Source organism: Cervus canadensis, chromosome 1, assembly GCF_019320065.1.
Source record: "Cervus canadensis isolate Bull #8, Minnesota chromosome 1, ASM1932006v1, whole genome shotgun sequence".
NCBI lineage: Eukaryota > Metazoa > Chordata > Mammalia > Artiodactyla > Cervidae > Cervus > Cervus canadensis.
Genome location: NC_057386.1, coordinates 2,668,462 through 2,685,806, shown reverse-complemented (window position 1 = coordinate 2,685,806; position 17,345 = coordinate 2,668,462). Strand labels below are relative to the sequence as shown.

Below are 17,345 nucleotides of genomic sequence, written 5' to 3'. Positions count from 1 at the left end.
TGAAAAGTAATGCCAACTTTTCTTCTGCCTTATGGATGAGAGAAAAAGTAACTTCTAGTCATTTTTGATCATCCCCTGGTCAGTGGCACAGAGGCTCTGTCAGAACTTGGTGATAGGACTACTTCTTACAGATACATTCTCTGCCATCTGATACCAAGACCCTCGGAGGGGGGAACACGGTGACTCAAACGGGTCGGGTGAGTTCACAGTGAAACAGCTCAACATCACAAGTTACTGAATGCATTCCTTGCACATCTTGATTGTAAGACATAAGGTTTTTATAGGTAGCTCATTACACTGTCAATTTGGATATGTTTAAAATTTTATCATTCATGCTATTTTCCTTTCTACTCTCTATTATTATTTGTTCTCGTATCCTATCTTTGTTCCTTACTACTGAAATATTATACTTCCAACAGATAATACAAGTGTATGGAATAATTAAAAGAGATGAAATTTAAATTAATCAATTAGGCTTCTTGATAGCCTCCCTAATATAACAGTTGCTAGCCAAAAAAAAAAAAAAAATTAAGCAATTGTATACAATGCAATGTTTAGATATCTTTTATTATTTAACCTGCTCTATTTATCTCTCATCACCATCAAAGACAGGTGTCACATTCTTCAAAAGCTCTGTTTATAACCAGTTGCCTTACGGTGATTGGCTAGAGAGTAAGAACCACTGCGTGGTAGGCAGCCCTCACAGTTAGGATTCAGGACTACATTTGGGATTCTACGGAAATCCTATTTAAGGTCAGCAGGGCCTTCTGGTAGGGTGCTTCCTTACACTCCTCAGGGGCGGAGGGGGTGGTCTCCTCTGGGTTTTCCGAGCTGCTGACAATGGCCACGGCACTGAACGACCTTCTTCTGACCTTGGCGTCGGGCGGGGCAGACCCTCGCACGGGCGGGGCCTTTTCCACGCTGTGGAGCTGCTGGTCTTTCCAGTCGAGCTGCTTGGCGCTGCAGAAGGGGGCGTAGACCTCCACGCTGCCTTCGAACTGCAGGCAGTTCACCTTGTAGTACTTCCTCTTCACTTCCAAGACGTCGTGGAACCTGTGGCCCCAGAGGATCTCGCGGGGCACGTAGGAGCTCCGGGACTGGTGGGACGTCCCGGTGGAGTCCCCGGTGTAGATGAACGTCACCAGGATCTCAAAGTTATCCCTGGCCACGGCCTTCCGGTCGAGCGCGTAGAGGGGGCTGTCGCGGTCGATCTCGTGCACGACGGTCACCGGGGTGACGAGGATGATCTGGTCGTTGAGCAGCCTCAGGTCCTTGAAGGCCATGGTCATGCGCCCCTCGCCGTCCTCCGCGTAGCGCAGCAGCTGCGCGCGGACCGTGCCCTCCACCACATGGTTGGGGCGGAAGTCGCCGATGCGCCACATGAGGCAGAGCTTGCCGTCCCTCATGCCCACCAGCGCGAAGTAGCTGAACCGGATGGTCTGCGCCCTCTTCCGGGCGGTGGCCATCTTGGCCAGGGCCGCCCCGATGATGAAGGTGTTGATGACGCAGCTCAGGATGGACTGCAGGATGACGGTCAGCACGGCCACCGGGCACTCCTCGGTGACGCAGCGGTGGCCGTAGCCGATGGTGGTCTGGGTCTCCAGGGAGAAGAGGAAGGCCGCCGTGAAGGAGTGGACGTTGTCCACGCAGGGCGTGGCACCCGGGCCCTCGTCCTGCAGGTCGCCGTGGTGGAAGGCTATGAGCCAGAAGACCGAGCCGAAGGCCAGCCAGGAGAGGACGTAGGACAGCGAGAAGATCACGAACATGTGGCGCCACTTGATGTCCACGAGGGTGGTGAAGATGTCCACCACGTAGCTGCCCCACTCCCCGAAAATGTGCTTGAAGTACACATTGCAGCTGCCGTCTTTGTGCAGCAGGCGCCGCCTCGCTCTGCGCTTCTCGGCCAGGAGGCGCTCCGGGCCGTGGCCCGGGCACCTGGGGTCCACGCTCACGATGGGGTAGCTGCCGCCGTAGTAGCTCATGCTCGCCGGCGCCCTTGGGGTATGTCCGGGTGACTGCTGGGGAAGCAAGGGTCCGAGGAGCGCTGCTCTTTGCGAGTTTGGGTTTTTTTCACTTCAAACCTGAAAAACAGAAAATTCCACACGCTTCTTTAGCTTTCAATCTCGTTTAGAGCAATTGGCCCAATTCGAAGCAATTTGATGCCGTCTGAAACAGCTCAGACTTCATCTGAACGGCAGAGACCTTAAGTATTGATCACTCATTTCAGTTTAGAATCCAACTCAGTCATTACAGGAGCAAACTATGCAATTAGAGAAAATAACATTTTTATATATGCATAAGGCTTCAGTAAACACTGTGATTATCCCAAATGAGGCCTCACGGCCTCTTCTGACCCAACGTTAAAAAAAAAAAAAATTGTCTTCATTTTGTAGACTCTTCTGCCTGAGGACATTTAGAAAACAAAACAATCTATAATGTAAAAAGGCAAAACAGAATTCATGTATTTGTCTAGCCATCTTAGAGGCTTTCTGTTTAAGTCAGATGGTTTTCCTTAGAAAAAGGAAGCAAATAAGAGTTTTTATGTTCGGAAGGGTGGTGAGCAGGGAGGAACTGGGAGATTGGGGTTGACACATATATGCAACTGATATGGTATATAAAATATTATAAAATAGATAGCTAATGATCACATCCATACAGCACAGGGAACTCTGCCTAATGCACTGTGGTGGCCTGAGGGGGATGGAAGCCAAAAGGCAGGGGGATATGTTCACCTGTGACTCATGCATTCCCCTTCACACCAGAAACTAGCTAGCAACGTTGTAAAGCAACTATTCTCCAATAAAAATTAACAAGAAAAGAGGGGGTTTCTACCTTACTGGTACAGTGTAACTTACATACAGGTTGTATCATAGATGGTCCCTTGTCTTCTGTATCTGCAGCCTCCTCTCTCTTCCACAGAGGTATTTCTTCCTTGTGTAGTTCCCAGGACAGAGCAGAACAGAACTGACAAGGATGCTGTTCCAGACTCAACTTTACCCTAGCTCCTCCTTTAGTTTTGAGAGGGAAAAAAAAATCTTTCTTTACCCTGGAGGAGTTAAAACCACTCCCAGGTAAGCTTTCAATAAAGTATAAAATTGCTCCTGTCTTTGTTTCAAAACATCCATACTTTTTTTTTTCTTCTTTCTTTCCTTTTTTTCTCTGACACTGGAAGCTCTTCTCTTTCTCTCTGAATAGAAGCCGAAGATTTGCCAAGGCCGCTCATCTTGCTTCCCTCTTAAAGGGAGCGTGCTGCAGTTGGACCCTCTCCCCCAGCTCTTCACTGTGTGCCTAAGGTTTTCACAGCCCTGCCTGGGCAAAGTCGTTTTCCTCCCTCCAAATCCATTCAATCTTTAAAGATCAAGTTATATTGATAATTAATACATACAGTTATTATTGCTTTCAGCATCTTCGGTATAGGTCAATGGTTTTCCAGCTCAACTCAAAGTAAGTTTAAATAATTCAATACTGAGTGGTCTTTAGTTACTCCTCTGCCAAAAAAGCCAAGTCATGGGGGCCCAGTGCTAATGGTTCAGTAGTTACTAGAACCTGTTTTCTGCACCATCTACCTGCCAGGTGGGGGAGAGTGGAGGAGAGGGGAGACGTTGTACTAGAGGACCCTGTTGCTTGGCTGCCTAGAAAATTTCACAGGAATAAATATTATTCCAGACATTGAGACACGTCCACCTTGAAACCAACCAAAGAAATTAATCATCAAATATTTATCCAGTGCCTTCCCATGATGAAAGGGAGGAATGAGTTAATCCACCCCCCACCCCCAAAGTCAACAGGAATCATTTTTCCTCTTCTCCAGGGACCAGGCCCACTTTACAATAAGCACTTTGTCTGGTGGCCCATTGTGAGGATGGACACTCTGCCTACAGCCAAGATGTCCTGGGAGGCATGTCCAAGTTCTCCCTGTCCGTCCGGCTGCCTCCGGCTGCCTCACCCACCAGCCTTCAGATCTGCCTTGATTAGTCACGTGTCTTTGTTCAGCTCTTCAACTACATTTTGGGGAGACAACTGCATACTTTCAGGATGTGGCCCACGGCTGAGCAAACCCATCCTGAAATGTTGAAGGCAAAATATCCCCATGCCCTGTGACGCCCTAGAGGGTGGGAAGGGGTGGGAGCTGGGAGGGGCGTTGAGGAGGGAGGGCACACGTGTGTACCTACGGGCGATTCATGCTGAGATACGGCTGAAACCAGCACAGTATTGCAAAGCAATTATCCTCCAATTAAAAATACACTTAAAAAAAAAACAACTATTTCCACAAATGTTGCCCACAGGATGCAGGATTCTTTGTGGGTTTGACTGATGTGCCTCGGATGGACACATTACAAACAGGAAGCTATTCAAGGTGGTCAGTGTCTCCTCCCTCATCTGATCACTGGAGGCATGAGAATGCAAGTCTCATCAGAGGCCCACAGGACTGCAAATTAAGAAGCCAATTCAGAGATAGGGCTGTTCTCTTCATCCATGTTTCCTTCTAACCCAGTTCCTTCAAGGGAGCTGCACCCATCGTGGGAGTCATAAATCAAGAGCTGCTGTGAGACACTCTGCTGTTTCCTGCTGCCAAAAGGAAAAAGAGAGGTTTTTCTTTGAAATGGCATTTGCTTGGCATCGCTCAGAGTTTCAGTAGCGCCAACAACTGTTATAAACAAGCCCTTTTTAAAAATACCTTCCACAGTATGCTAATTGGTGAATGAAGTTTCAATTAATACAAGCTACAAGTGAGCAAATGTGAATCTGTGGGAAAATTATTTCTGCATAATGTAACAATGTCAAGGATACAAGTTAACAGCTGTGAGAATTCTGTTCCTGAAACCATCAGGTCCTCTGCTGTGGTTTATTATCCTGATCATACATTTCAGCTTGTCCAGAAAAAAGTGTTCAGATTCTGTTTAAATGTGTACAATTTATTCATCTATCCTTCAATTTTCCCACCATGTAAATGATGCATTTCCTAAAAGGCAATGTCCTTTAAGCTAAATGATAGATGACAGTGAAACTGATTTATTTAGTGTTAACCATTTTTTAGCCTTACACCATGAGCTAAGATGCTTACAAAGGCCCTGTTGTCAAAATGGGTAGAAACAATGTAGGTGTTTTTTTTTTTTTTTTAGTCTCTTGTTTCATGTGTTGTGTTAACTTGAGCATTTTTCTAATAGTTTATGGATAAAGAACAGAAGATAAGGCTTGCTGATTGACTGGACATTTCTATAGTTAACATTTGTTTTCCTCAGAATTAAAACTGGGCTTTAAAATTACCTGAATGCTTTCAAAATCATCTTGCCACCATCAATTCCATCATGAAAAACTATTTTCAGGGCTTCCCAGGTGGTGCTAGTGATAAAGGTCCCCCTGCCAATGCAGGAGACACAGGAGACTTGGGTCCGATCCCTGGGTCGGGAGGAGGAAATAGCAGCCCACTCCGGTATTCATGCCTGGAAAACCCCCTGAAGAGAACAGCCTGGGGGACCACAACCTGTGGGGTCGCAATAAGTTGGCCACGACGGAGCAACAAACCACTCGTGCAAAACTATCTTCAGTGTTCCTGATTCTATATTTCCTTTTGCATGCTTTATTCCTTGGTCTCCTAAAACTAATGGTGGCTATTTCATTCCCTGCAAAACTCCTTTTTTTTTTAACAAAATGGAAATTTGATCACTGAAATTACAAAATGGTGGGCTATAAAGTTCAAAAACAAATGCTAGATCTAAGGTCCCCTTTTCTACACCAGTTTCAAGCTATCTTGCCTGGCGATTAATGAGAGAGATAGGAAAGGATCTTCAATGTTATATGGACTTTGTCCTGACGTGGAGTTCTTTTACAGACGTGACTTGAGTAGGAAGCAACACACAGTGAGGAGGGTGGATCTTCCTGAAAACAGCATCCTAGTTCATCACAACTTTCAAAGAAACTTAGGAGGGAACTGCTGACACATAGGTGAGAGAAAGAGAGTTAGAAGGGTGAGGAGAGCCAGTCCTCATGACGACTTTTCACCAACCTTGCTCAGTGTGCGAAGTAAAGACATTAAAAAGCGTCCCTTGATCTGCTCTGCCCAGTGACATCTGCTGTTAGGCCCCAGGTTTTCAGATCTTTGTGTGAATTCAGGGAGAAACCCTTACCAGTAAAGTACATGGGTACAGAAGGCGGCTCAGTGGTAAAGAACCCACCTGCCCAGGCACGGGAGATGGGGGTTCGATCCCTGGGTCAGGAAGATCCCCTGGAGGAGGAAATGGCAACCCACTCCGGTATTCTTGCCTGGGAAATCCTCTGGAGAGAGGAGCCTGGCGGGCTATACAGTCCGTGGGGTCACAAAGAGTCGGACACGACTGAGCATCGGAGCATGCACATAGAAATGACAGGGAATATTTTTCAGCAAAACAGAGGAGCAGCCTGCCTATCTGTCTCCTATTCTCAATGCACAAAAACGCCTCAGTCAGACTCACCAGTTTTGAAACAGATCTGCCATTTTGCTATATACTCTCACACTCAAGTCGTTTACCAAGCAGAATACTCTGTAAATAGTTCTTCAGGCCTAAGCTTCTCATTAGCACATTGAGGGTATAACACAGTGGCTAAGACTTTACAATCCTCTGTCACCTTCGTAATAAAATTTGATCTGGTCACTAGCCTCTGCTTAATATAAATATATGAATAGCAATAGTAATCATCTCTGTATAATTGGAGAGGCAGCACCAATAAAAGTCTAAAACATCTTCAATAACACTCACTTATTCACATCTGTGGCCTTTGAGATGAACAAGTGCTTTCTTTCCAGTGTAAATGACTTTCATGAAGTCATCCAGAATCAAGTTACTTTCCTGGCAAAACTGTTAGATAGGGTAAATTTTAGTGGAAACGTGAGAGTTGACAGGGCAGAGATTAGAGAGGGTGACCTGAATTCTCCTTGCAGGTCATGGTGTTTGAGGATGTGCTTGGCAGGAGTCTGTGGGGTGAGGGGGGGAGGAGGGGAGAGGGAGCTCGGGAGAGGTGTGATCCAGGGGCATGTGGGTGGGTTCTGGTTGGTAAAGAGGCAAGAAAGAGGGATGCTAATGAGTTAGGAGAGGACCCAAACAAGCTATTTTGCACAAAACCTGTCCCACAACTTCTTGTCTTGGAATTAAGCCCGAGCCTGACCTTGCCTGGAATCGTCAGTAAGACACTGAGATGCTCTTAGGTGGGCCTGATGCTCAGTCACTGAACATCTGCTTCACCCACTCCGTGCAAGATGCAGCTCGTCCTTCTCCACCTACCCCTGTCTCCCTTGCTGACAAATCCATAACATCTCATGTTCCCTTCTCAGCTGTTCTCACACCCCCCGGAGTAGCCATGGCTACACATCGAGCTTCTATTCCGTCTCTGTTCCCTTTCCCCTCCTACCCCTACCTCTCCAACCCTGGTCCAACTTCTCAGTAACCATGGATTTTACCTCTTCCCAGATATGATCTTACAGCTTCCCTTTCTGAATCAATTTACAAAGTTTTACATTGAATAGAGGGGTTTCATACTCAGCGTCTCCTTAAGTTCACTGATAACATATATGTTAAATATATTATAATATATATATTAACTATAAAATGCATATGTATTATAACATATGTTATAATATGTTATCAGCGAACTTAAGGAGAAGCTGAGAAGGGAGATGTTGGAACGATGCAAAAACCCAACCCTAGTGGTATTGCTATTAGCTTTATCTGGAGGTCCTTTTTGCAGCCCTCTTTTCCTTTGGGCTTCCCTCATGGCTCAGATGGTAGAGAATCTGCCTGCAGTGCAGGAGACTTGGGTTCCATCCCTGAGTTGGGAAGATCCCCTGGAGGAGGAAAAGGCAACCCAACCCAGCATTCTTGCCTGGAGAATGCCATGGACAGAGGAGCCTGGTGGGCTGCAGTCTGTGGAGTTGGAAAGACATGACTTAGTGACTAAACAAGAACAGACACAGACAGTGCATGGCCCCCAGAGCTGTGGTTGTCACCACTGCTTCCCGCGGTGAAGCCACCTGGGCCACTTGTCTGTCCTTCCACCGCTTCCCCAAAACCCTAGGGGCTGTGTCACTTTCACAACTATTCAGCTCAGCTCAGTCGCTCAGTCGTATCAGACTCTGTGACCCCACAAGCTGCAGCCCACCAGGCTCCCCTGCCCATCTGCAACTCCCAGAGCCTGCTCAAACTCATGCCCATTGAGTCAGTGATGCCACGCAACCTCTGTTGTCTCATCCTCTGTCGTCCCCTTCTCCTCCCACCTTCAATCTTTCCCAGCATCAGTGTCTTCTTTAATGAGTCAGCTCTTTGCATCAGGTGGCCAAAGTATTGGAGTTTCAGCTTCAGCATCAGTCCTTCCCATGAACACCCAGGACTGATCTCCTTTAGGATGGACTGATTGGATCTCCTTGTAGTCCAAGGGACTCTCAAGAGTCTTCTCCCACACCACAGTTCAAAAGCATCAGTTCACAACTACTACCAAATAGAAAATTCCCTAGACCTTGTTCTACACACACACACACACACACACACAAACACACACACACACACCCTATATACACGGTACATATACTTCCAGCTCAGTTTAAGAATTTTATTGCTATTTGCTCTGAGGAAGCAACCTAAAGGAAACAAGACTGACAAGCTCAGCAATGTTAACAAAATAATTCTCCAACAGCTTATCATGCTGTCTTCTGTTTTAAATGCTATGTACCTGCATTACTGAGCCGGCTCTGAAGGTGTTTACTGTTCTCATCTTGAAAATAAGCCTGCCATCCCATCTCGGTTAGGTGTCAGCCCTTGTGGCTTAGAGTTTATTTTACCTTGAGTTGGATCCAGATTCTCATGGATATCGTGACATCTTAATGTCTCTTTGAGAGACCACAGTTCAATTTCCCCTCGTTGTGTAAGGAAAGCCTTTCCCCAGTGGTCTCCAAAACTCCAGTGGAAAATTTGTGATTTTTTTTTTCTTATTTTGCATTTTTTTTGAATTAATTTTTTTAAAAATTGAGCTTCTGCTGTGTGTTTGACCTACGCACCTTCAAGAATGAACGAGCCACCTTTGTGGTGCTTCCCGGGAGGCACAAGCAGTACAGAACCTGCCTGCGACGCAAGAGACACAAGAGACTGGGGTTCAATCCCTGGGTCAGGAAGATCCCCTGGAGGAGGGAATGGCAACCCACTCCACTATTCTTGCCTGGAGAATGCCATAAACAGAGGAGCCTGGTGGGCTATGGTCCATGAGGCCGCAAAGAGTCAGGCGTGACTGAAGCCACTTAGCAAGTATGCATGCACCCACCTTTGCATTTGCGAGTTGGGCATTGATAAATAATAAAAGGAGACGATCACGGAGTGTGGAGTAAATACCACAGAGAGAGCAAGGTGAATGAGGGATCTGCAGGGTGGCTGGAGGCCAAGGGGAGCGCCGTTTCCCAAGGGGAGCAGAGCAGGTTGGGTCCAGGAGCTGGCACTGGAGCTGAGAGATGCTCCTCAGCCAGGAGAGATCGGCTCCTGCCGTGGGTACCGAGGCTCTCAGCACAGGCCCTGTTGCCCTGTTTGTCTGCTTGCGTCATGCTCCTTGTTACGGCGCTCACTGTTGCTAGCTGTAGGCTGGCTGCGCTGCCCTTGGTTCTTGGATGGCTTTAAGACCTGGTTCTCATAAGAACCTACCACCGCAGGAACCCATCTGTGTTATTTTGTCGCTGAATTCAAGCTTCCCTGATCAGGAAAGAACATGGGTTCACCTGGTCTCCACAATGGCCTTCGTCTCTTGTCTCTTTCATCCAGTGTGATTATCCTGAAATGTAAACAACCCTTCTCCTGTTACCGCGGGGTACGGTCCAAGCTCCACAATACAGTCCTCCAGCAGTGAAGTTAAAGGACGGGCATATGGAGATCAGAAAAAAAAAAAAAAAAAAGTCTGGCAGTAAAAAGTGTTTAATAGAACTTATTAAAAAGATGATTGAATGATTAGAAATGTGGTTCTCCTAATGCAAATGCATGCTATTATATTTTTATTTCAAAGATAAAATATAGGGGTTTCCCAGGTAGTGCAGCGGTAAAGAATCCACCTAGTAATGCAGGACACACAGGAGATGTGTGTTCAACCCCCGGGTCGGGAAGCTCCCCTGGAGAAGGAAATGGCAACCCACTCTAGTATTCTTGCCTGGAGAATCCCATGGACAGAGGAGCCTGGTGGGCTACAGTTCATGGGATGGCAAAACAGTTAGACATGACTTAACAAATTAACCACAGAATGTATATATACATACATACATATATATATATACATACACACACACACACATGCGCGCATATGTGTGCATGTGTGGTCAATCACTTCAGTCATGCCCAACTCTTTAGGACCCCACGGACTGCAGCCCACCAGGCTCCTCTGTCCATGGGATTCTTCAGGCAAGAATACTGGAGCGGTTGCCATGCCCTCCTGCAGGGGGAAGCCCACATATATGTGTATGTGTGTGTGTGTATGTGTGCATATGTATGTATATATATGTGTGTGTGTGTGTGTGTGTGTATATACACACATATATATATATATATATATAATTTGAACTATTTCTGGAAGTGAGTTGGCTGCATGTGACAACAGTGTGTGAATTTGGTACAGTTTCAGATCTAGCAATTCCACTTGTAACAGTTTATCCTGAAGAAACCATCATGAATGAGCAGAGAGAGGTGGCTAATTTTTAGGGCTCTTTGTAGTAGCAGATTGTAGATATGGCTTACCATCTAATAAATGTGGGCTTGTTTCATAGGTAATGGTACAATTGTATCATTACTCATTACTTTTAATGTAGCCATTAAATGTGATAGAGTAGAAGCATGACAGAAAAAATAGAAAACATATTGTTTGGTGGAAAAAAATGAAAGAGGACTATAAAACATCTTGTACAATATAATTTTTTTTAAGTTTAAATACATTTAAACATGGAGAAAAGACAGAATGATATAAACAAACTAAGGATTGTGACCCTCTCTGGTATGATATACTTTTTCTCCCCTTTTTTCTTCTAATTTGTCTATCAACATTTTCTAAAATTTTACAATGAACATGCATTCCTTCTGCAAAAAAAAAAAAAGAATAAACAGGTATTTTCAGCTGGTACTTTAAAGCATCCCGATTCTGAGGCCCCTTAAAGGGAAAGGAAACCAATCGCTGTCTAAAAGCATGTATTAGAACTTTTAAAAGGCAACTATAAATAGCCCAGAGAGGCTGACAGTCTTACGGACATTCAAAGTCAGACACTGATGCTGTAACTTTTGCTGGAACAATTCACAGAAACAAATATAGTGACATTTAATTCATCTAAGTAAAACCAGATCTCATTTAAAACAAGGAAGTGGGGGAAGAGAGAGTTGGGTCAGGTTTGGCTGCTGGAGAAATCATGAAAGCAGATGGCCACAGATCAGGGCTACATGCAGCAGAGTATATAGTTCAAGTTCAACAGGCACCTAAAGTGGCTCTTGTCCCTCAGCGCCGCCTTGTCTCCCTTCCCCTTTCCAAAACCTATTAAACTGCTGATGCCTGCACTTCTTGGCCAGCACACTCAAGTCAGTTTTAAGGATCTTTCTTTTATCCTAATATTTGCAATCGCTTTGGAAAGAAAATGTTAAAAATTGTGCCATTTTCCAACTTGACTGCTTTAAGATCTATGTCAATGGATCTTTAAGACACAAGGAAATGATCTTTTGAGACAGATGAATTTGAAGAAGGCAATTAGAGATTTATGATGCTGTGGTTCAGTCGCTAAGCCCTGCCTGACTCTTTGCAAGCCCGTGGACTACAGCGAGCAGGCTCCTCTGTTCTCCACTATCTCTCGGAGATTGCTCAAATTTATGTCCACATCTAACCATCTCACCCTCTGCCTCCCTCTTGTCTTCTGCCTTCAGTCTTTCCCAGCATCAGAGTCTTTTTCCAACAAGTTGGCTCTTTGCATCAGGTGGCCAAAGTACCGGAGCTTCAGCTTCAGCATCAGTCCTTCCAGGATTGATTTCCTTCAGGATTGGTTGACTGGTTTGATCTCCTTGTTGATGGGCCTAATGAGCTGGCCCTAGCCAGTTCTTCGTAACTCATCTTCAGAAACCTAAAATCTCCTTAGATACCCCTGCGAGCAGCAGAGTATGAGTGCCGCCGCTTTGCTTGCTTCTGTGCCCCAGTGTTTACTGGGGTGTAGGTGCTTACAATGCTATCTCAGTTCCTACCCTACAGCAAAGGGAATCAGCTATATGTATACACATATCCCCTCTTTTTTGGATTTCCTTCCATTTTAGGTCACTACAGAGCACTGAGTAGAGTCTCCTGAGCTATATGGTAGGTTCTCAAGTTACCTATTATATATGTAGTATTGTATATACATCAATTCCATTAGAGAAAAACAAACATCATCCATCAATGCATATATGTGGACTCTTTTAATCGAAAAATGGTAGAGATGAACCCATTTCCAAAGCAGAGATGGAGACGTGTGTCTTTTTAAGTATAGTCTATTAACCACCTGCTTCTGAGATTCTAGGGAAGCCTGTTACACCTGCAGATCTCCGGGGCCCGAAAAGCAGCAGCTCACAGGTTGCTAGGAGGAGTAAATGAGCTATGTCCCCAAACCTGCTTTCACAGTCCCTGGCATTTAATGAGGAGTTAACTGCAGTGCTCGTAGCTATGGCTACAGTCCAAGTATCGATCCAAATGAGGAGAGAGAGAGAGTGAAGCATGGACCTAGAGATGATCATAACTAACTGAAGTAAGTCAGACAGAGATCATATGGCATCGCTTATATGTGGAATCTAATTAAAAGGGATTTAAATGAAATTATTTACAAAATAGAAACAGACTTACAGATTTCAAAAACAAACATATGGTCCCCAAAGGGAAAATGTGGGGTGGGTGTAGGGATAGATTAGCAGTTTGGGATTAACATACATACACCACTATAGATAAAATAGATAACCAGTGCAAACCACAGTATAGCACAGGGAACACTACTATATATACTGCAATAACTGATATAGGAAAGAATCTGAAAAAGAATGAATGCATGTATATATATAACTGAATCACTCTGCCATACACCTGAAACACAGCTTTGAAAATCAGCTATACTCCAGTCAAATTAATAAAAAAGAGTGAGAGACTGAGAGTTACCTGCCATTTTACTTTTTCTAAGAATGATTAGATTGTCAACTTCCATGCTTGTTTAAAAGTTCCCTCCTAGCACATAATTGCCTTGATAAAACTTTCAAGGCTACCCAGGTAGCTCAATGGTAAAGAACTCACCTGCCAACATAGGAGACGAAAGAGACGTGAGTTCGATCCCTGAGTCGGGAAGATCCCCTGGAGTAGCAAATAGCAACCCACTAGGGGGTCCCATGGACAGAAGAGCCTGGCAAACTGCAGTCCCTAGGGTCACAGAGTCGGACATGACTGAAGTGACTCAGCATGCCCATAACCTTCAAGGAGCTATGCCGGAGGAGCCCAGAAGAACCACAACTATCACTCAGAATAGAACCCATTTCCTACTAGACACTCATGTTGCTTCCTAAATGCCAGGTCATCTATGACCAACCTAGGATAGCTCCCATGTAGTCTGATTTGGGAGCTGCACTGGTAGACCCTAACTGCCCATTCCAAAGGAAACAGATGTTATGGGAAGTGTGTGTGCTATCATGTTTGACCTCCTCCAAGCTTGGTATGCATGGAATTCCAACCAGAAACCAAGTCTTATCTCTCTGTGGTTATATTCCCATTTTTGTGAGAATCACCTGCAAATTATCTCATTGTTTGGCAATTACAGAGAGCCTGTTTATTAATCTATTCAATCTTCTGGGTATCATTAAACCCAAAAATGTCACTTGCTCATAGACCAGGAAATCCTTGGATAGTATCTACTACATCTTTGACCTTTAAATGATTGAGTGTCTGTTCTAAGCTGTCAAAATGAAAACTCATGACATCTTTACTGGGGAGGAAAGCAAAGCAACTGTGATTGGCTATTATTTCAGTTCCCGTTTTCCTTTGTGGGTACAGTCAGTTGGAGACAGTCTTCAAATAAAAGACAATTGATTTCCCTAGGAAGATTTGGATAGACAGGCCACTGAGACAATACCCTAAGCTGTGTGCTGCCTGTCACATGAGATTGGCTTTCTATTAGCCTGAGCCTTTTCAAGGGCACTTGGCAAAAAAGCATTGCCACTCACTACAGAAAACAGAAGATTTAGGCAGCTGGCAGAAGTTAGTGTGTTTGATAGACTCGTGAGTTTCCATGTATTTCATTTCCTCTGCTTCTCCACTGATTGTACATCAGTTTCCACTAGAGTGCTACAGAAGAAGAAGAAATCACCCTACCTAAGTTGGAAAGTTAGATTTCATTATCTGTGAATGCCTATACAAACAGGGGTGACCCAGGTTAGCAATGTTATGTTAATCACTCAGTTGTGTCCAACTCTCTGCAAACCCTGTGGACTGTAGTCCATCAGGCACCTCTGTCCATGAATTTCTCCAGGCAAGAATACTGGAGTGGGTAGCCCTGTCCTTCTCTGAAGGGTATAAGTGGGACTCTTTCCTACCCAGGGATCAAACCTGGGTCTCCTGCATTACAGGCAGATTCTTAACCATCTGAGCCACCAGAGGTTAGCAATACTTAGCCTAAAAAGAGAAGTGGTTCCTCCAGCTCCGTTTTTGTTTTTTCTTTCTCAAGGTTGCCTTGGCTATTTGGGATCTTTTGCATTTCCATACAAATTGTACATGTTTTTGTTCTAATTCTATGAAAAATGCCATTGGTAAATTGATAGGGATAACATTGAATCTGTAGATTGCTTTGAATAGTATAGTCATTTTCACTATATTGATTCTTCCAAGCCAAGAACATGGTGTCATCTCTCCATCTTTGATTCGGTAACCTAGATGGGTGGGCTGGGGGTAGGTGGGAGGGAGACCCAGAAGGGAGCAGATCTATGTATACACATGGCTGTTTGCCTCATTGTAAAGCAACTATGCATGTCAAGCTGCTTCAGTCATGTCTGACTCCGCAACCCTATGGATTGTAGCCCACCGGGCTCCTCTGTCCCCGGGATCCTCCAGGCAGGAATCCTGAAGTGGGCTGCCATTTCCTACTCCAAGGGATCTTCCCTACCCAGAGATTGTACTCGGGTCTCCTTTGTCTCCTGCACTGGCAGGTGGACTCTTTACCACTAGTGCCACATGGGAAGTCCCAAGACAACTATACTCCAAAAGAAGAAGAAGAAGAAGTGATATGTTCCCAGCATTTCTTGGGCTGGAATATTCACTGAGTTGAACACTGGGGAGTTGAGTCTAAAGCAGATGGGTGCACTTTCCCCTTAAATCTCCAGGTAAGATGTAAAGTAAGTCTTTCACCTGCACTGTAAAAGGCTCTATCCTAGCAATGCCTGTAAGGAGCTGGAAGGTCATGGAAATAGCCTCTGCATATTCTTCAATTCAATCAACCTTTAACTACATGTGAGGCACTGTGAGGACCATTCCCAAGAATTACGAGGGTGATTACTGCCCTGGAGCTGACATCAGTCTTGCCAAGGACACCCCACAAGCTCTGTCAAGACAGCCCCCTGAGGGCCTTCTCTATTGATCTACTGGTTAAGAGCCTGCCTTGGAAGGCAGGGGACGTGGGTTTGATTCCTGTTCAGGGAACGATGATTCCACGTGCCGAAGTGCAACTGGACCCGCATGCCACAACTAGAGTTCATAATATGAAGGTGGCATCACGTTGTAGATCCAAAAGAAAGGTGTTTAGGTTTGAGACCTCTCCCAGCATTTAAGGCACAAAAGGCACCTCCCCAGGGTTCAACTTTTGTACTTAATACTTGATTTTCTAGGCAAACGAAGAAAGATGGTGGCATAGATAAACCATAGGAGGAAAGAAGTGAGAAATCGATTTGCATTTGGCTTGGAATAAATCACAGGCTCTGAAAAGCGTGCCCCATTTCTGTATATCGCTGGCTCGTAAAACAACTTTCTGTTCCCTGAATCCAAGCTATCAGAGAGGCAGGATGTAATCAAGGGGAACATTCTGGGTAGTTGAGCAAAAGGTGGTTTATGAATTTTTATTTTTAATTCCTTGGGCTAATTCATCCAGCAAATAATCTGCCTATGGAAATTCAAGAGGTGCTAGGCTTGAACAAATAGACAGAATCCCCACATCCAAATCAAAATTCATCCTTAGCCAAGAACATACACAGCACAGTGACGTGGAGAGAGATTTCCAATATGTTTTGAAAATTCCTCAATTTTTAGCTACTGATTTTATTAAAAATCATTCATAACTATTGTAACTGTAGCTGCCTTTCATGTGAGGCTGACTAGAGGAGGTAACGAAGAGGCATCTTTTCTCTGGTAATAAAATAACTTTTGGCTTCGACTTAATCAAAATGCCAGCTTGCACCCATGTAAGGGAGATAACATTTCTGAAAAATTCATTCAATTGATGAGCCTTGGCGGTACTGCAGAAGTTTAAAATCTTAACAGAAAGAATATGCTATGAACTAAAATAACTGTTTTCCCTTCATAGAATCTAGGACCAGGGGAAGAACTATTGGTTTTTTAACTGAGAAATGTAAATATCATTGACAATTTAAACTCCCAAACCTCATGCAAATTTCCCGTAGAAAAACAAACTGGATACCCTTGAAAAAAATCAGAAGCCTGCCCTCAAAGACATGAGTACATTCAACAGCTTGTGAATATACTCATGCCAGCTTCCACACCCACAGACATTCAAGAGAGGAGACGTAATAGGTTGAGGGGATATTTGCTCTCTTAATCATTTGGATTTGGCTACACGGCACCACAATCTTGTGAAATCCACTCCCCAGCACCACCAACCAAGGGCTGCCATTTGCTTCTTGGGTTCTGGGTCCCAGGGCTGAGACCCAATATCTATGTCTGTGCCATCAAGCCAAACTGGTGTCCACCTCCTGTCCCCTGCAGGGCCATGCATGACCTCTATTCTTGTCATCTGAATCTAAGAACATTCGTTGTCATGAAGCAACACATCAGGATGTGTGGGCATAAAGTCCTGGTCCGTTTCCACTAGCAGACTTTACTGTCAGTTCAATCGAACAGCACAAAGCAAAATCTCAGCCCTCTAATAGATGATGGCCAGGCAGTTGAGTGATGCATCCTGGGAGGTCCCACCCACAGGCAACATGCAATGCTCATCAAGTCCTTCCAGGTGCTCCCAGGCTCCATGCCGGTGACACAGGCTGCTCTGTCCTGCTGGGTCTCTTCTCGAGGGTCCTCAGTTCTGTGGCACTCTTTCATAGTCCTAAGAGCAAGCCCCAAACCCCTGTTTTGTTATACCTTCTTTTGGT

General features: G+C 44.9%; 1 protein-coding gene across 3 annotated transcripts in view; it reads right to left on the bottom strand.

The window, feature by feature from the left end:
* Positions 1-431: 431 nt before the first annotated feature.
* KCNJ16 (potassium inwardly rectifying channel subfamily J member 16) overlaps positions 432-17,345 on the bottom strand; it is a 61,941-nt gene continuing 45,027 nt past the window's right edge. For all 3 annotated transcript variants that reach the window (XM_043450151.1, XM_043450074.1, XM_043450226.1), the window contains one exon: positions 432-2,081. In XM_043450151.1, coding sequence (XP_043306086.1) covers positions 720-1,982 — 1,263 coding nt within the window. In that variant the 5' untranslated portion in view covers positions 1,983-2,081 and the 3' untranslated portion in view covers positions 432-719. The remainder of the gene's footprint in view (positions 2,082-17,345) is intronic.